The 21,247-nt window shown below is 45.1% G+C and overlaps 1 protein-coding gene across 2 annotated transcripts in view; it reads right to left on the minus strand.

The window, feature by feature from the left end:
- The window catches only part of LOC128688316 (frizzled-1-like), a 76,388-nt gene that overhangs the window by 6,402 nt on the left and 48,739 nt on the right, over positions 1–21,247 (minus strand). For both annotated transcript variants that reach the window (XM_070082371.1, XM_070082378.1), the window contains exon 2: positions 1–5,057. This exon is cut by the window's left edge and continues 6,402 nt beyond it. In XM_070082371.1, the coding sequence (XP_069938472.1) occupies positions 4,516–5,057 (542 nt within the window). In that variant the 3' untranslated portion in view covers positions 1–4,515. The remainder of the gene's footprint in view (positions 5,058–21,247) is intronic.

Consider the following 21,247-nt stretch of genomic DNA (forward strand, 5'->3'; position numbering starts at 1 on the left):
GGACCCTGCCACTAACAGGACCCTGGGGTACACCTAAGGATTCTTGCTTGAGAGACCACAAAGTCATTTTTACGGTATGACAAATGAAGCCCCAGGAATCCTTCAACATGCCAACAAAGGTTTCTCAGGGCGGCATATCGAAGTGGGAATCTGTACAAGTACATAATTTTGGCCCGTGATATACCTGTGACCGGTTTTGAAGGTTCTTCCCTTTGCAGCCCGGCCTGAGTTACACTAAAACTAAGACTCCAGAGAGTTCTCCTCTCTGTTAGGAATCTGCTGTACAGCCATGACGCACCCTCATAAGTGGGATGTACGGACACTCTTCCTTCCCTTTACCGGGCAGGCCAATATATTTACTGGCCTACCCAAAGAGGCCAGTAACTACAATGGACTGCCTGGTAAAGAGTTAACAATGACAAAATAAAGTTATTTACATCCCAATACAAGAATCTGAGGGAACACATCTATACACCACATTTAAAATTTCTTGGATATACTCAGAAATGAGCCGACAGATGTTAGCATTAAAAGACTACTTTTTTTTCCAGCATGAAAGGTCTGTTTTTGCCTTAATAAAATAAACACTGGTAAGGATGTTTTTCTTCCCTTCGTTCAATGTCCCGCACATCCGAAAGGCAAACACAGCTGATACTGAAGACCTTAAATACTGCTGCAATCTTGTACAGACATAAATACAGTTTTAAGTGTAGAAATACATTCTCCAGGGTCCCACAAGTGGGATTATCTCTCATGTGAACTCACAGCTACACTTGTGACTGTTGAGCTTAAGATAAACTAAACTAAGCTTATATTCCAAACCTGTTGTTGACGTATAAATCTTGGGCTTCATAGCCTAGCTGTTAAACCATTTTTTTGTTAAGCCTGTAATTGTATGGTGCCTAATTGTTTAGCAAAGAATGTGAGTGTCTAGGTTAATAATCCAGCAGTGCCATTCTGTCACTTTAAACGAATCTGAAAAATCCAAGATGGCTGTTACGGCAGTCACCAGTCTCCTATAAATTCCTAATGTCATATGCAGCATCATGAATGTTGAGTAATTTAATTGAATAACTTTCACATTTTTATTTTTTCAGGTCTAAGCGGTAAAGTTGAATGCTCTAATAATGACTGGATGAGTTGTAAGTGCTAAGGCTCACAGGCCAGTGTGCTAACCACACAACAGTTTGGTGGAACCCACAGGTCAAAGAAGTTCATCGGTTAACATAGATGCCACAAATGCTACACATAGATATATAAGAGTATAAGAAATATACAGCCTCACAAGCAGTGTCAGCTCATGTGATCACTGGTTGTGATACAGTGATATGTTACTGTGACACACGTAGAGGCTATAAAAGCTCTTGAAGCAGGAAATGATACAGAAGCTGTTGTCCATGAATCAACAGCCTCAAATACAACTTGCAACAGCAAGAAGTGTGAGAAACAATGTCAGATATTCATTATTAAGTTTGGCTCTCAAGGAAAGGGAAAAAAATAAATGCACATCTTTAGGCAAGACCTAAAATTTTGCCTCCGACTGCTGAGGAATTCAAATGAAAATGCATAGGGCTAATTTTAGGCTAGTATTTTGGAGGGCTGGACAAACCTCAAGACGCAGATCCAATGAAATTTCGAAGGGAGGAGAACGAGCCTGCCAAGTCTTTGTGGTGCCACCTTAACTCAAAGTGTTTGGGTTGCACCACCAGGAATTGAGCCACTGTAGCTGCAACAGAGATCAACACTGCTTATCACTTTGAAGTTAATTTTCAACTGCTCATCTTTCTTATGTAGATGTGAACGATCTGACAGGTGTTTAATCCACACGACAATGGTCAATCTGAAAGATGATGCAGAGGAGATAACTCATGATGGTGGAATCATGGAGGATATTTTATTATATAATGAAATCATCCGAAGGTGACTTCCTTTGCCTAAAAAAAATATTAGAAATTAATTTTATTATAATACTCAACATTGATGTTGATCTGGGTTTCTCGTGTTCATGAATGATCGTCCACCACCTAGGCAGCCATCTTGGATCTCTCAATTTCTTCAAGGGTGACAGAGTGGCAGCCAGTGGATTATCAGTCTAGGCATCTCAGATATTTAATATCAGCTAAGTACAATTATGTCTCATGAAATTTCAGTTTCATTCATCTTTCCACCAGACTACAGAGGCTGAAACCCCAAAGCTTCAGTATAAGGCATTCTTTGTATCAACCTTCACGTGGCTGCTACAAAACAATCTTTATATGTTAAACTCACACCAATGAGGCAGTCTGACGAGTTAAATCATTCACATAAATGCTCTTCGGTTGAGATTGAAGAGTATTTTAACACTGTTCATAGAGGGCTACAGTCTACATGTAAATTGTATACAAACTTGGGACATAATCTTGCCAACCCGGATTGTCTATGTAACAATAATCTTTGTTAGCTGGACTGAGTGAAAGTATAGCTCGGTGTTGCAAGTGCCACTCAAAGTTACGAGTGTCACACACAAGTGTTACTCGGGACTATGACAGTGTCATAAGTGCCACTCGAGGATATGACTGTGCCATAGAGCCTATAAACATGATACATTAATAGTGACATTTTCATCATGTCATTCTATGTCTTAGATTCTTAAAGTAAGCATTAAAACCTATAGTGGCGTATCCTCAGCATCCAGGCGAGGGACACTTGAGGCTCTAATAACATTTGTAATAAGGACCAGTGTCACTCGTGACCTGCAGGCTGAGGGCCATCTGGTACACCTCCACTACCTGAAGGACTGAGTACGAGTGTGGCGGCATTCTCGCCCTTGTCACCTCCTGCAGAAGGACCTACAAAGACTACCTGAAGGACTACGAGTGTGGCAGTATTCTCGCCCTTGTCACCTCCTGTAGAAGGAACTACATAGACCACCTGAAGGGCTATATACGGGTGTGGTGGCATCCTCGCCCTTGTCACCTGAAGTAAGATCTACATAGACTAGTTTAGGGCATCGACGCACTCAGAGTTCCACGTGATACAAATTTTGGGTCGGTCTCGCGTAGTATGTATATAGACAGACGGTGAATATGATTTCACTTTGCCTCGTGTCAACCCAATTGTCAAGACTATTCCATGAACTGTGTCATGCTAGGCTTAACAGCAGTCTTGACAAGTCAACCTAAAAACAATAACAGCAGATTTAACAGACTAGTGTTGTTTTACGAAGGTGGTCTTCATAGATGGTTCAACCCATTTACCAACTTGACCAACGTTATTTTAAGAGATGGGTTATAAGACCACTTTCCTGACCATGCTATTTGAAGAATTAATTTAGAACAGTACTTCGAACATGCTCTCCGAACACATTAGTCTTGGTAGTGTCCCTTGTCAGACCTTTTGGTGGTTATATTCTGGTATAGTCGTAAACATTGTGAGAAACATTTCAAACATGTGACAGATCTTGACTACCAGACCGACCCATCATGTGTTCAACGTGTCCACGCACTCACAACATACACTCAGCTCGGTCACTGGTCCAGTATACTGGAAGTCCCTTGTGTTTACACTTCTAGGGCACCCTAGTGTGGCGGGTAAAAATAATGTACACAGGTAAGAGTATCTTTTTTATTAATATTACTCGATATCGAGTGTCTGATGCCAACACTGGAGGACTTGAAAGAAGCGTGAGTGGTATCCTGTGTGAGTGCGTGAGGACGAGTGTGTCGTTACATAAGACAATTGCACCACACCACACCCTGTCACTCAACTCAATAATGCATAAAAATGAAGTACAAACCCTCCACACAAGGAAGATTAAAAAAAAAAAACTAAAATTAATAACAAAAAAAGTGTCGCAGTCCGAATAGCGACTTGTGCCTCCCGCTCTGGCCCAGGAGCTGTCCAGTGTATCCTGTACCCTCCCGCTCTGGCCCAGGAGCTGTCCAGTGTATCCTGTACCCTCCCGCTCTGGCCCAGGAGCTGTCCAGTGTATCCTGTACCCTCCCGCTCTGGCCCAGGAGCTGTCCAATATATCCTGTACCCTCCCGCTCTGGCCCGGGATCTTGTAAACTTACTCACCAATAGATAAGTGCCAAAAACATATTTGTATAGTGAATTATAAGTGCAGCCTCCCAAGGGAGTCTTTTGTTTAACAGTGCTAAACCAGAATATTTTTGTTTTTTTGAACATGAGAACAGTGGTAAATTTGGGGACATTGGCAACTATCTCGCGAGTTACTAAGACGGTTCCTTGTTTTTGTGACATGAATACTCTCGCGAACTCCCAAGGAACCGACTTCAATGGATGAGGCCATGACGTCCCGGGCACCGCCAGCAGCAACCCGCCCACAACCTACCCGCTTCAGAAGTTGGTTTCTTCAGGTGTGCGGGTTGGCCTGAAGGGCACAGCCTCCTCTGGCAGGAGTCTGGCCACAGCAGTGGTAGTGGCGGTTGAGGGGGGCGGCTGTGGGGTGAGAGGAGCACCAGCTCCTCCCTGCGTAAGGGCATGGGCGTTAGTGGGCCAGGCGGGGGCGGATTGTCACACATAACTCTCAGTCCTGCGGCCGAAGCAGCGGTTGTAGCAGTTCTTCCAGACAGCGAGAGTCTTGCTGCTCCACACCCAGAAGCCGGAGGTGATGCCCACCACCAGCGTGCTCAGGTACTTGATCATGAAGAAGATGAAGTCGGGCTTGGAGAGCGGAGTATTGTGGTCAACGCCGGCTGGGCAGTTAATGCTGTAGGTGACCCACGGTTCATCACGTGACCCACACTTCTCCCTCTGCCACGCCACCATCCACTCATCGTGGTAGGCTTGCTCGTAGAAGAGGCAGGCGACGAGTGCCGTGGCTGGCACTGTGTACAAGACGCTGAACACTCCGATGCGAACCATGAACCTCTCCAGTTTGTCCGTCTTGGTGCCGTCGTGCTTCATAATGGTTCGGATCCTGAAGAGTGAAACGAAACCCGTGAGGAGGAAGGCGGTGCCCAACACCAGGTAGAAAAAGAGTGGCGCCAGAACGAACCACTGCAAGGCCTTCACGTTCCAAAGTCCCACGAAGCAGACTCCAGTCATCACGTCACCTGAAACACAACATAAAACATCGTTAAACACTATATACAAGAACGAAACACTGGTAACAAATGCATTAAGATCAGAAACAAATACACACCAAATAATGAATGGATGAATCTTATTGTAGCCAGCTGACCCAGTGGCTTACGACTCACTTGCCGCGAGTTCAATCCCCACCCCTACCTGGAGTTTACGTGGAGAGAGTTCCGGGGGTCAACGCCCCCGCGGCCCGGTCTGTGACCAGGCCTACCGTGGTATGAAAATAAATAATTTATAATGTATACTGAATATGATGTGAATATTTCAAACCAACAGCAAGAGTTGATACGAGAGAAAACAAGAAAATAGGAGATGGATGACAAGATAATTTGAGAACACAGGTAATGAGAGATCATTAATACCGGTCATGTTTCTGGGTGATGGACAAAATGATGTTAGGGAAATTAGGGAATCACAGAAAGCACATCAAAGCTAATTACCAAATGCTTTGAGGAGTAAAAAGTCACAATACTGTTACTAGAACAACACACATATAACCTGCACACAGGAGAAAGAAACGTTTGACAACGTTTCGGTCCGACTTGGACCACTGACTAGTCACACAGGACCGAAACGTCGTCATAACTTTCCTTCTCCTATGTATAGGTTACTTGCGAAATTGAAGACTGGGATATACTGGAGGAAAACTGAGGGATACTGAGAACTACGCTGCAGTGTGACGGAGGGATACTGAGAACTACGCTGCAGTGTGACGGAGGGATACTTAAAACTACGCTGCAGTGTGACGGAGGGATACCGAGAACTACGCTGCAGTGTGACGGAGGGATACTGAGAACTACGCTGCAGTGTGACGGAGGGATACTGAGAACTACGCTGCAGTGTGACGGAGGGATACTGAGAACTACGCTGCAGTGTGACGGAGGTATACTGAGAACTACGCAGCAGTGTGACGGAGGGATACTGAGAACTACGCTGCAGTGTGACGGAGGGATACTGAGAACTACACTGCAGTGTGACGGAGGGATACTGAGAACTACGTTGCAGTGTGACGGAGGTATACTGAGAACTACGCTGCAGTGTGACGGAGGGATACTGAGAACTACGCAGCAGTGTGACGGAAGGTTACTGAGAACTACGCTGCAGTGTGACGGAAGGATACTGAGAAATACGCTGCAGTGTGACGGAGGGATACTGAGAACTACGCTGCAGTGTGACGGAAGGATACTGAGAACTACGCTGCAGTGTGACGGAAGGATACTGAGAAATACGCTGCAGTGTGACGGAGGTATACTGAGAACTACGCTGCAGTGTGACGGAGGGATACTGAGAACTACGCTGCAGTGTGACGGATACTGAGAACTACGCTGCAGTGTGACGGAGGGATACTGAGAACTACGCTGCAGTGTGACGGAAGGATACTGAGAACTACGCTGCAGTGTGACGGAGGGATACTGAGAACTACGCTGCAGTGTGACGGAAGGATACTGAGAACTATGCTGCAGTGTGACGGAGGGATACTGAGAACTACGCTGCAGTGTGACGGAGGGATACTGAGAACTACGCTGCAGTGTGACGGAGGGATACTGAGAACTGCGCTGCAGTGTGACGGAGGGATACTGAAAACTACGCTGCAGTGTGACGGAGGGATACTGAAAACTACACTGCAGTGTGACGGAGGGATACTGAGAACTACGCTGCAGTGTGACGGAGGTATACTGAGAACTACGCTGCAGTGTGACGGAGGGATACTGAGAACTACGCTGCAGTGTGACGGAGGGATACTGAGAACTACGCTGCAGTGTGACGGAGGGATACTGAGAACTACGCTGCAGTGTGACGGAGGGATACTGAGAACTACGCTGCAGTGTGACGGAGGGATACTGAGAACTACGTTGCAGTGTGACGGAGGGATACTGAGAACTACGCTGCAGTGTGACGGAAGGATACTGAGAACTACGCTGCAGTGTGACGGAGGGATACTGAGAACTACGTTGCAGTGTGACGGAGGGATACTGAGAACTACGCTGCAGTGTGACGGAGGGATACTGAGAACTACGTTGCAGTGCGACGGAGGGATACTGAGAACTACGCTGCAGTGTGACGGAAGGATACTGAGAACTACGCTGCAGTGTGACGGAGGGATACTGAGAACTACGCTGCAGTGTGACGGGAGGATACTGAGAACTACGCTGCAGTGTGACGGAGGGATACTGAGAACTACGCTGCAGTGTGACGGAGACACAATGTCAGCACATAAATCAACTCTTACGGACTTACGACAACCTGCCAATAAAACAAAAAAAAACGGTAATGTAATTGGAATATTACTGGAGGATAAGAGAGACACACAGGAAGGGTTGTATGAGACGGTAACTGGGACACCACAACACAAGAATGAGAGGGAAGGTGTTGGGAGAGGGAACTAAAAGAAAGTGAGAGGTATTAGAGGAAGAAGAGGGATCAGAGAGGAATGAATGAGGGGGAAGGATTAGAGAGAGAGAGAGGAGGGTGAAGGATAATAGAGGGGAGAAGGAGGGAGGGGGGACTACCAAGAGGGAAGGAGGTAAATGGAATGCGTTTTTTTTTTATACTACACCAAACCAGAGAATGATTTAATAACCAGAAGGCAGGGACGAAGGGTGTTACACCATACCGCGGGTGGGGTTAGAACCTGCAGAGCCACAAAACGCCAGACCGACGCGTCGGTCTGGCGTTTTGTGACTCTGATCGCGGGTTCTAACCCCACCCGTGGTATGGTTTGTTTGCAATCGTGTCATTACGATTTCGTGAGTCACGAAGGGATTACAATGTGCCATGATATACATAAATAAAAGAAGACAGACAGGATGTAACAGAATGGACAGGCATGATTGAATAGGTCCTACAGAGGCCAGAGGACAGTAAATCCTACGTATTCCCCTCATTGTGTACATCACTGCCAAACAAAACTGATGATCGTTTTATCAAAAATATAATCACACTTTTCGAAATAAATTTTCCGAAATGATTTTAATTTTTTTTCCTCGGTTTTCTTCCATCAGGTGTATAATAATTTTGTTAAAATATGACTTAAAGATGCCCGAGGATGATTTCGGGGGTATTAATACCCACATTAGGACATATAATTCCGGTAAACGTTATATACGCCATAAACTTGGCTAAATTTATACAGTGCACACTTCTGGGGATTATTATAATCAAAAAGAAGCGCTAAACCACAAGGGCTATACACTTCTGGGGAAATCAATTTACAACCTGAAAATGCTGCAAGACTGATTTTCTTCGTAAATATGGGACATTCTTGCGCTGAATGACCCACATGGGTTTAGCGCTTAACATGAATTATTAAAAATTTAAATGGATTGGTAGTGATATTCCACTGGCTTAATGTCTTAATGGAATTGTTGGTCCTGCTGGACACTCACCGTGTCTGGGGTTGTCGGCTTCCCGGGTAACAAATATAGATACGAATGTGAAAAAAAAATGAACATTCAGCAGCGCATTCTCTGATATGAATCACACAGTTTGTACAAATTAATCTGAAAGTCTGTCTGGTTTTAGTTGCATGACGCTGAGGGCTTTTTTCTACAAAGCTTCGGGGTGCAGAATGAGTTCGTTGTGTAACAGAATCTCTCTGCCACTTTAACATTATAAATGGGTCTAAATAAATCACCTGAAGAAAACGTGAATAAAGAATACATAGTGAATGAAATGAAGAGGATGGAGGAGAGGGTAAGTGATCTGTGCCCATGATGCCTTGTATCTCCTCATGAGGTGTCTAACTCTGCCAAGATGTGCAGCATCCTTCGACAACCCAACTCTTAGTGAATATGAAGCATTCCTAACATCTGTCTTGAGGAAGTCACTGAGTCTGTCACTGGAAACTCACCAATGGGATCAAGCAACTATTCCAGTGTGACTGGGAGGTATAGCGACGCGCAAGGCAACGCAGGTAGCATTACCTGCGTTGTCCTAGTGTATGACTTCCAGTGAATTAGTAAAGATAGTCCCCAAATGCTTGAGAGGAGCTGTAAAAGCTCAAGACCCAAAGCAGCCATGCAGTGGGACACCCTTACAGACTCTTCAAGCAGACCAGCTCCACCCAGACAGCACAAACAGTTCCACTGGGACAAACCGATTGTGGAAAAAATCGCGAACAGAATGTACAACAATGCCTCAGGAAACGATAGAGCTCGTCTTCTAGTGGTGAGGGACACATTAGCTGCTCCCAGTTCCTCCTTGGACACGTGGCTTGATACACAAGCCATTCAGATTCTTGTAGTTCTTCACCTAGCCGCTCCCACATTCACCGAACATAGGTGTATTTGCGTCAGGGCGTCAGCTGGCCATGGGCCAGGCTCGTCTAGTGCTCGCCTGGTCAACCAGGCTGTTGCTGCTGGAGACCCGCTGCCCCACATATCCATCACAGCCTGGTTGATCTGGCACCTGGTGAAGATATTTCTCTAGTTTCCTCTTGAAGGCTTCAACACTTGTTCCAGCAGTGTTTCTGATATCTTCTGGTAAGATATTGAAAAGTCTGGGGCCCCACATGTTGATACAGTGTTCCCTTATTGTCCCCACTACACCCCTGCTGCTCACTGGGTTTATTTTACGCTTCCTCCCATATATCTCACTCCAGTAGGTTGTTATGGCAGTGTGCAGACTTAGGACTAAGCCCTCGAGTACCTTCCAGGTATATATTATCATGTACCTCTCTCTCCTCCGCTCCAATGAGTACATGTTCAAGACTTGCAGACGTTCCCAGTAGTTTAGGTGCTTTACTGGCTCAATGTGAGCCGTAAATGATCTCTGTATTTGTTCCAGCTCCAGTATTTCTCCTGCCTTGAACGGTGCCGTCAGTACTGAGCAATATTCTAAGTGAAGGAGCACTAGCGATTTGAAGAGTGTCACCACCGGCATTATTTCCCTTGTTTTGAAAGTTCTCAATACCCACCCAGTCATCTTCCTGGCTGTGGTGATCTTTGTCTTGTTATGGTCTTTAAAAGAAAGATCCGCTGACATAATTATGCCTAGGTCTTTTACGTGTTCCTTACGTTGTATTTGGTCTACATGGTCTTGTATGTCACAGGGACACGTCAGAAAGGAAGCACGCCAGACATGAGAAAGTCAGCGACATCATCAAACGAAGTCTCGCCACAGCCCGTTGCCCAGCAGACCGGAAACCTCAGTTGCAGAGGTCTGACGGAAGCCAAAAGCGCCCAGATGGAGTCAATCTGTTAAGCAAATTGCCTGGAACTACATCTATATCTCCACGTTCGCTGACACCTACTTGCCATACTCTGAAGCTGAAGGAGGTGGAGCTGCCAGTTTCAGAGAGACCCAGAAGATAAATTCAGAGGCCTGCCACCTTGCTATAACATCGTCCCAGTAGGGTCGGAGATCCTTGGAGTATGGGGTAAGTGTGCTTTAAAATTTCTGAAGAGTTAGGTGAAAAAACTCATCACGCACCAAGGACCCCAGAGTGGCCAGTTTCCTCTGCCAGAGACTCAGTGTTAAACCAAAAAATATATATTTGGTAAACATAAGAAAATATAAAAAGAAAAACCACACGATCAGTCTTTCATCAGCGCACTTATTACTAAATAAGGTGAAAATGTTTGGAGGTTTAGAACAAGATTAGATGCAAAAGTCTTAGGACTGTCCTACGAGAAGACAACAATATCTGAACTTAATATCCTTAAAACCTTAGATCAGGGGTTCTTAACCGGGGGGGGGGGGAGTCCATACCCCTTGGGGGGTGGGAACCAAACAATGGGTGTATGGGACTCCATCTCTGAATAATTTAAAAAAAAAATTTTAGATTAGGATACACTATCAGGTGTTATGTTCCTAGCTATCCATATGTAAAGTAAAAACCAAACTACTGACACCTTTTAAAGTCATATTGGTACGTAATAAGACTGGTGATGACGGTGAGTTCCACACTCTGGTGAAGGTGGTATGGGCACATACTAGACAATCACTGGGCGTCTGTAATCGTAAAAAGGTTAAGAACCCCTGGCTTAGAAGAGGGAAGGATCAGGGGCGCTATGATCATGACATACAAGATAGCCAACAGGACGACCTAAATAAGGCAGACCGGGACACATTACTAAGGAGAACTAAGGAACAAAAGAAAACTTATCCTCTTATTCTTTCTCTGAGGTCAGAATAAGGGGTTAAGAACAGGTGCCAAGAGGCTATGAATTTGTAAAGAGAGGCCAGTTAGAGTCTAGAGGAGGGACCAGGAGCTAAGACTCAACTCCTCCACTCACATGTAGGGTGGTAGGTAGAAACACGAATAAGACATGTGCAACACTTTGGTATCTTGATTTCCGAAAAGTTTCGCCTACACAGTAGGCTTCTTCAGTCGAATACAGAGGTGACTAAAACTGGAGACGGGAAGAGAGTGGAGATCAGTCCATCAACATCGAAGACATTATTAACCATTATTGTAATGGCAGAAACTCACATTAATTTGCATAATAAAACAAACTTTGAAAATATTAAATGTAAGCCTATAAACTATATTATATAATGATTAAATCTATTTGTTCTAGATTATATATTTTCTTTATAACCAGATTATACTCTGAACATAAATTATTCCTAAAAAAATCTGACAAAACTGACCTAAAAAGACACAGGGAGAGACAAAGCCATAATGAAACCAGCTACAAAAGGGGAGGTGCAGAAAAAAGGGGGTGCGAAAGAGGTGGAGATGAGGTGCAGGAGAGTTGGGAGTGGAAATCAAGTGATACAGGGGCGTGGCATCCCACCTAGCCTCACCTGTCTGCCCAGCAAGGGTTCCAGATTCCCTGCTGGGTCCCAGGGCCACTTATATTGTCTTGGAACCTCTTACAATCTTGTCAACACCAACACAACACCACGCTAATTAACTGGTTAATGAGCTCTACTGTAGGGAGGCAATGTGGGAGGAGGAGGGAAGGTGAGAGAAAGAAGTGGTGAAAGAAAGAACTAAAAGGGGGAAGGTAAAACAAGGGGGGAGGGAGAGAGAGAATTAAGTTGGTTCAATAATGCATTTTTGGTCTCTAATGACGTACGTTCCAGTGAATATTGACACTCTAGTGACGCATGTTTCCTGAAGGATACCCTGAGAACGTTTCTGGGGGTCAACGCCCCAGAGGCTCAGTCCCAGACCATGCCTCCTGGAGGATCAAGGCATTATCAACCAGGCTGTTATTACTGGCCGCATGCAGTCCAGCCTGGTGAGTCCGCCACTAATTTGAGGAACTTGTCCTGTTCCCTCATGACGATCGCCAGAGGTTTATTGATAATTCCCCTAATGCACGGGGGGAATGAAAAGTCGGGGACCTCTGACACTCACCGATGGTATTTTGCACCGTAATAAGGAAAGATTTCAGTGTCCAGGTCTGGGATCAGTCCCTCCAGGATTTTCCAGGTGTAAATTATTATGTACCTTTGTCACCTATGTTTCAAGGAATACAGCTGAAGGGACTTCAAGAGTAGCCAGTAGTTCAAATGCTTCACAGAATGTATACTTTTATAGGAGCAGTGAAATCTCTCTCTACGTTTTCCAGCTCAACAACCTCGCCAGCCTGAAGAGAACAAGTGACAAAGAGTATCATCACTCACTCGCCATCTTTTGTCTTGAAAGTTCTAGTTATCCAGCCTATCATTTTCCTTGCAGTAGAGTTAACACAACTGTTGTGAACCTTGAATGTCACATCTTCTGGCATCATTACCTTTAAGTTTCGCACACTGGACTTTCACTCCATTGAACGAGTTGAGGTCATCCTGTATCCCATTACAGTGAAAAGTTACACTGTACTAACGTACGTTACGGTGACTTGTTACATTGTATTAAGTACGTTACAGTGAATAGTTACACTGTACTAACGTACTTTACGGTGATTGATTACAATATATTCCTTCCCAGACGCTCTATCAGCTTGTGGGTAATATACCTGTGACCTGTTTCGAGGGCTTCTCCACGGTCACAGCCCAACCTATGACCAGGCTTCCCTGTTGACTGGTCAGTAGGCTGTTGGTGCTAGCGGCCTGCAGATATACCTTTGATAAGTTCCATTTTTTTGCTACTCCCAGAGCCCGACCACGAGCCAAGCTCGTCTGATGCTAGTCTGGTCAACCCGGCTGTTGCTGCTGGTGGCCCACTGCCCCACATATACGTCACAGCCTGGTTGGTCTGGCACCTGGTGAAGATATTTGTCCAGTTTCCTCTTGAAGACTTCAACACTTGTTCCAGCAGTGTTTCTGATATCTTCTGGTAAGATGTTGAATAGTCTGGGACCCCGGATGTTGATACTTTGCTCACTGTACCCTTGCTTTTTCACTGGGGTTTATTTTACACTTCCTCCCATATCTTCTCACTCTAGTATATTGTTATGGCAGTATGAAGATTTGGGACGAGGTCCACAAGTACTTTCCAGGCTGAGGAACTGACCACTTCGAAAACTATTTCTCCAGGGTTGATGGACTGATTATATCGTTTCTACTTCGGTGTCACGTCTACTGCCTCTATTTGACTGAAGAAGCCTAATGTATAGACGAAAAATTTCAATTAACAATAAAGATACCCAGGTGCTGCATGCCTTACTCTTCCACATCAACAGGTACCCAACGTGTAGGTACCTAAGAAGACCGCTGCCAGCAGCTGGACACTCCCAAGTCGCGGAGCAGCAGGAGCAGTCCCTAGAGGGTGCTGGGACACACCAGACTTCCCCAGGGTTGTTCAAGGTCTCAAAGAGGCCCCTTAGAGGCATCCCTAATTAAAAGACGGTGCTGGTTATTGGCACGTCTTGGCTCACTACTGGAGACGATGGCCCCATTATGTTGCAGGTAATGGTGCCAAACTCCTAGCGAGCCTAGTAAGATGAGGCGCGGAGAGGGTTGGGACGAGGGGAGGAGAGTGAAGGTGTGGGGCGTGGAAAATGAAGAAGAAAAAAAGGAGAAGTCGAGAAAAGAGAAATAAGAAAAAAATAAGGAATGGAAGGTGAAAGATGGGTAGCAGGAAGGATGCAACGTTAGAATCGAGACATCAATGAAAAGCTTTGTTCCTTAAAGCAGTTACTTCTGAGCTTATGTTCCTGTTCCGCGCTACTTAGTAGTCTCAGTATGTTTTATTCGATTCATTAAATAGGTAAGTAAACAAGATCTGTGATCGTGTATCATTTTGTTTACTGGAGATTTGTCATGTCAATGGATGTCACTTTCATGCCAATTCTAGTATCATCTGCAATAGATGATACGGATCCCACGAATCATGTTTCTCTCGGTCAGATATATGAGAACGAGAATGAGAACTGTGGCAAGCACTCTGCCTGGTAGAACAAACCTTTACAGTATTAAACTTATTCAGCTGCTTCTCTTCGGCTCTAATTTAAATTAATCAATAAAGCTGACTATAAAAACGTTTAATTTTCCCTATAAACCTCACGCACGAATTTTGTCATTTACACTATGATCATCACACTTGACGAGGGCCTCTGCGTATTCTGCGTATATTACACCGGCGATTTGTGAAGAGATTAGAATGAAGAAAATTACGAGAAAGCCGAGAACCGTAACTACTAACGAGGCAATGGTATAAAAAACACCAGTCTGACAAAATAATGATCAATGTGGTAATAAAATCTAAAATTACTAGACATTCGTCCCTCAGTGAGATCAAACAGCCTGGTAGAACCGGCAGTATCTGAGTGTGACACACCTGACGGCTGGAGCAGCAACAACCCTGCACAACCTGGTAGAACCGGCAGTACCTGAGTGTGTTGACATCTGACGGCTGGAGCAGCAACAACCCTGCACAGCCTGGTAGAACCGGCAGTACCTGAGTGTGACACACCTGACGGCTGGAGCAGCAACAACCCTGCACAGCCTGGTAGAACCGGCAGTACCTGAGTGTGTTGACACACCTGACGGCTGGAGCAGCAACAACCCTGCACAGCCTGGTAGAACCGGCAGTACCTGAGTGTGACACACCTGACGGCTGGAGCAGCAACAACCCTGCACAGCCTGGTAGAACCGGTAGTACCCGAGTGTGTTGACACACCTGACGGCTGGAGCAGCAACAGCCCTGCACAGCCTGGTAGAACCGGCAGTATATGAGTGTGTTGACACACCTGACGACTGGAGCAGCAACAACCCTGCACAGCCTGGTAGAACCGGCAGTACCTGAGTGTGTTAGGTAAGACACATATGCAACAGTTAGGTATCTTTATTTCGAAACGTTTCGCCTACACAGTAGGCTTCTTCAGTCGAGTACAGAAAAGTTGATAGAAGCAGAAGATACTTGAAGACGATGTAATCAGTCCATCACCCTTAAAGTTTTGAGGTGGTCAGTCCCTCAGTCTGGAGAAGAGCATTGTTCCGTTGTCTGAAACAATATGAAGTTGAAGTGACAGGATGGAGCCTTTATATAGTGCCTGGAGGTGAGACGTAGGTTGCTTTGGGAGGGCAGGTCCCTCTCAAACCCAGCCGTTCTCACTAGTAGAGGTCGAAGTTGATGGTCTGTACCAAGATACCCTTGTGTTGCAGTGTCTGACAGAATGAACATTAAAATGGTATAAAATACCGACAGATTGTTAGGTAAGACACATATGCAACAGTTAGGTATCTTTATTTCGAAACGTTTCGCCTACACAGTAGGCTTCTTCAGTCGAGTACAGAAAAGTTGATAGAAGCAGAAGATACTTGAAGACCATCAACTTCGACCTCTACTAGTGAGAACGGCTGGGTTTGAGAGGGACCTGCCCTCCCAAAGCAACCTACGTCTCACCTCCAGGCACTATATAAAGGCTCCATCCTGTCACTTCAACTTCATATTGTTTCAGACAACGGAACAATGCTCTTCTCCAGACTGAGGGACTGACCACCTCAAAACTTTAAGGGTGATGGACTGATTACATCGTCTTCAAGTATCTTCTGCTTCTATCAACTTTTCTGTACTCGACTGAAGAAGCCTACTGTGTAGGCGAAACGTTTCGAAATAAAGATACCTAACTGTTGCATATGTGTCTTACCTAACAATCTGTCGGTATTTTATACCATTTTAATGTTCAGTACCTGAGTGTGTTGACACACCTGACGGCTGGAGCAGCAGGGTACCTAGGGAGGGTCAGGTGTAACATAGCTGGCGGGGAAGACCATACAAAATTAACACCACAAACTTGAGGCTTGAGTAAGTACTTTCTTACCTTAACAGTGTTAATTGCCACAATAGCGTTACAGAGGGGCAGGTGAGCAGCAGGAGGGAGTGACACGGATGGTTCATACACATCTACCACAACATTATACCCTTAATAACACACTTCCTTAATACCCGTAAAGTCTCCTCTTCTCTCTTTCTCTCACACACACACACACACACACACACACACACACACACACACACACACACACACACACACACACACACACCTGTGTTGTCATCCTGTTTTAGTTACCTTGTCTTCCTGGAACGCGAACTCTCCTCTACTTCGGAGCCTTGCCCCTCCCCTCCCCCTTCAAAAAAAAGATGAGGTACTTTGGTTGATCACTGCCTCCGCGAGGCGGTCAGTCAGGCTGTTGGTGCTTACAACAGGCAGTTTAACGTAACTCTACAGTCAGGCAGATCAGGAACAGTTACGCAAAACTTTAAATAGACCTCACTTTTCTTCACTCTCCCTCCCTCCTTTCAGCCTCCCATACACTGTTCACTCTCACACTCACCTTCACTTTCTCTACATCTCATCACCTTCACCCCCTCATCTCCGATTCAGTCAGAGAAAAAATACTTAATGGAACAGCGGGTTTCCACCTCTCTGTCTATCTGCTTCACTGCCTGTCTACCTGCTTGCCTGCCTGTTTACCTGCCTGTATACCTGTTACCCTGCCTGTCTACCTGCTACCATGCCTGTCTACCTGCTTCCCTACTTGTTTACCTGCTTCCCTGCCTGTCTACCTGCGTCCCTACCTGCCTGTCTGCCTCTCTGCACCTCTGTCTTTCTGTCCATCTCCTTGCCTATGTAACCGCTTACCTACGTGTCTGTCTACCTGTCCGCCTGCCGGCTTTCTATCCGCTCGTCTGTCGGCTTGCCTGACTGCAAGCCAGAGTGCTTTCCCTTCAATCTCTGCCTGTCTGTCTGCCTCTTTGTCCATGCTGGTGTCCCTGAATTACAGAGCCAACATCACTGAAATGCCTAACAGGTTCAGGAGATAACTGGAGTACCTGGTGAGGAGGGGATCTGTCAGGGAGGTAAGACAAGAGAGGACTGAATATAGTAAACAAGAGAGGATTGAATATAGTAAACAACAGAGGAATGAATATGGTAAACAAGAGAGGATTGAATATGGTAAACAAGAGAGGATTGAATATGGTAAACAAGAGAGGAATGAATATGGTAAACAAGAGAGGAATGAATATGGTAAACAAGAGAGGAATGAATATGGTAAACAAGAGAGGAATGAATATGGTAAACAAGAGAGGAATGAATATGGTAAACAAGAGAGGACTGAATATAGTAAACAACAGAGGATTGAATATAGTAGACAAGAGAGAACTGAATATCGTAAACGAGAGAGAACTGAATATCGTAAACGAGAGAGAACTGAATATCGTAAACGAAAGAGAACTGAATATCGTAAACGAGAGAAAACCGAATATCGTAAACAAGAGAAAACTGAATATAGTAAACGAGAGAGAACTGAATATCGTAAACAAGAGAGAACTGAATATCGTAAACGAGAGAGAACTGAATATCGTAAACGAGAGAGAACTGAATATCGTAAACGAGAGAGAACTGAATATCGTAAACGAGAGAGAACTGAATATCGTAAACGAGAGAGAACTGAATATCGTAAACGAGAGAGAACTGAATATCGTAAACAAGAGAGAATTGAATATCGTAAACGAGAGAGAACTGAATATCCTAAACGAGAGAGAACTGAATATTCTAAACGAGAGGATTTAATGTGGTAAACAAGAGAGGAATGAATAAACAAAAGAAAATTTAATAGCGTAAACAAGAGAGTATTCAACACCGTTAACATGAAAGTACTTAACACGGTATTAAATCCTCTCTTGTTTACAGTAAGTGTTGTTTTGGAAGCCTTCAGAAGACGCAAGATACTGTCAGAGACAGAGCAAGACAGGCAGGAGTGGACATCTTCCGTGTGAAAGCATTTTATCCGACATCTCCCCCGAGACTAATCTCTAAAGTAGAGGAAGATGCTGAAATAACAGGAAGAATGATCTCGTGGATCAGGAAGCACTTTAAAGACCAGGTAGAGACCAAGTGTGTAATCATTACTGCCACAGATTAGGGAATGGGCGGGGTTTGGTACACCTTTGATATACCTTTGAAGAGTTTGGAGAGTTTGACTACTCTCGGAATCCGGCCATGGGAGAGGCTCTTCTGGTGCTTGACTGGTCAACCAGGTTGTTGCTGCTGGAGGCCCGCTGCCCCACATATCCAGCACAGCCTGGTTGATCTGGCACCTGGTGAAGATACTTGTCCAATTTCCTCTTGAAGACTTCAACACTTGTTCCAGCAGTGTTTCTGATATCTTCTGGTAAGATGTTGAATAGTCTGGGACCCAGGATGTTGATACAGTGTTCCCTTATTATCCCCACCGCACCCCTGCTCCTCACTCATGGTGAATCCCAAAGCTCACAGGCCAGTGCGTTAACCACTGGGCCAAGTGACTAATAAGAATCATGGTATATTTGAATACATACGAATTACATAATCAGCGTGGCTGTGTCACATCAGCTCTAAGAGAACCAGTGACAAACATTTACTATAAAATCATACCAATAATTCGAAAATGGAAGATTATTCTAAAATGGAAGATTATTCAATCTACCTCAAAACTCTTATTTCGAAGATCAGCAGCGACGCAGGAGGAAGATTATGTCAGTAAAATATCACAGATAACTGGGCAATTACCTGTGACCAGTTTCGACAGTCTTCCCGTTCCCGTAGCTTGAGCCTCCTGTGATTAATTAATGGTTCAACTCTACAGGAAGTTCTTACCTTGTATTTTGCATATGGGTAGAAATATTTGGGGTTTCTTGTAATATCCTGGACAGGGGAAGCTGAGTGATAGCTCTAGGCCTTTCGTTTTGTAAGTAACACATCATCAGGAGCTTGCAATGTTGCAGAAATGAGTAGGAAGGCCAAACAGATTAGTTCGAGGGAACGAGCTAACTCACTAATCTCTCTCTCTCTCTCTCTCTCTCTCTCTCTCTCTCTCTCTCTCTCTCTCTCTCTCTCTCTCTCTCTCTCTCTCTCTCTCTCTCTGACATGTTTACGTTTTTTAAGCAGCTGGGTAACCTTGTTTTCTTCCACACATTCTTCTATGTTCTCTTTCTCTACGTGATCCTTAAAACTTCATCAGTGGTGCGCATTGTATATAGAAATTGTGTGTGTGTGTCTGTACAGTTAACACTAGTGAGGATTTAGGGCGCTTATAAGGCTGTTCAGCGACAATCAGTAGGCCTAGACTGCTCAACGACATCCAGTAGGCCTACATTGCTCAACAACCAGCAGGCCTACAATGCTTAACGACAATCAGCAGGCCTAGACTGCTCAACGACAACCAGCAGGCCTACAATGCTCAACGACAACCAGCAGGCCTAGACTGCTCAACGACAACCAGCAGGCCTAGACTGCTCAACGACAACCAGCAGGCCTAGACTGCTCAACGACAACCAGCAGGCCTACAATGTTTAACGACAACCAGCAGGCCTAGACTGCTCAACGACAACCAGCAGGCCTACAATGCTCAACGACAACCAGCAAGCCTAGAATGTTCAACGATAACCAGCAGGCCTAGACTGCTCAACGACAACCAGCAGGTCTACAATGTTTAACGACAACCAGCAGGCCTAGACTGCTCAACGACAACCAGCAGGCCTACAATGCTCAACGACAACCAGCAAGCCTAGAATGTTCAACGATAACCAGCAGGCCTAGACTGCTCAACGACAACCAGCAGGCCTACAATGCTTAACGACAACCAGCAGGCCTACAATGCTTAACGACAACCAGCAGGCCTAGACTGCTCAACGACAACCAGCAGGCCTACAATGCTTAACGACAACCAGCAGGCCTAGACTGTTCAACGACAACCAGCAGGCCTACAATGCTTAACGACAACCAGCAGGCCTACAATGCTTAACGACACCCAGCAGGCCTACAATGCTTAACGACAACCAGCAGGCCTACAATGCTTAACGACAACCAGCAGGCCTAGACTGTTCAACGACAACCAGCAGGCCTACAATGCTTAACGACAACCAGCAGGCCTACAATGCTTAACGACACCCAGCAGGCCTACAATGCTTAACGACAACCAGCAGGCCTACAATGCTTAACGACAACCAGCAGGCCTACACCTCTCAACGACAACTAGAAACTTCACTACATAAATATCCAAGACAACTTTTACCGTCAAAGTGAAGCAAAAAGTTGGGTGAAATCAAGGCGTCACCAGCGGGAACCCAATTAACTGATAACGAGGTGAAAAAACTGACAGACTCCGTAGAAAATAAGATGGACAGGTATATATGTATTCAGATATATGTATACAGATACGGTGTATATGTATATAGAATGAGGCGAGGCACAGAAGCGTGTATATTTTCCCTGCTGCCCCGCGCATATACATCTGCCGCATGCGGGAACAATGTCTCCTGTACAAGGGAGGTACTACTACTGTAGTCTACACTGGTGGTGTATTTCCATTACGAGAGAGAATAAATGAAACGAGTCGGAAAACTGACAGGAAGCATAACACACACGGTAATGATAACTTGCATATCCACCACCTTACACTACTACTACTATTACTACTACTATTACTACTACTACTATTACTACTACTACTACTGCTCGTACCACTCCTACTACTACTACTGTTGCTGCTCCTAGCCACTGGCTCTGCTGATTTCACGTTGTATGTGATGAGAACTGGTACAGTATTTGAGGGATGGGGTAAGAGGGATGGGGTTGCGGGTGTGAGGGTTAGCAAGTGTGTATTTGGGGGAAGGAGAGAATGGGACGGGAAGACTAGAGGTGAGAGTCGTAACATCCACGACCTGACTGTACATACATACATACACACACACACACACACACACACACACACACACACACACACACACACACACACACACACACACACACACACACACACACTTCTTATACTGCAC

The sequence above is a fragment of the Cherax quadricarinatus genome, chromosome 1, assembly GCF_038502225.1.
Source record: "Cherax quadricarinatus isolate ZL_2023a chromosome 1, ASM3850222v1, whole genome shotgun sequence".
NCBI classification, from domain to species: Eukaryota; Metazoa; Arthropoda; class Malacostraca; order Decapoda; family Parastacidae; genus Cherax; species Cherax quadricarinatus.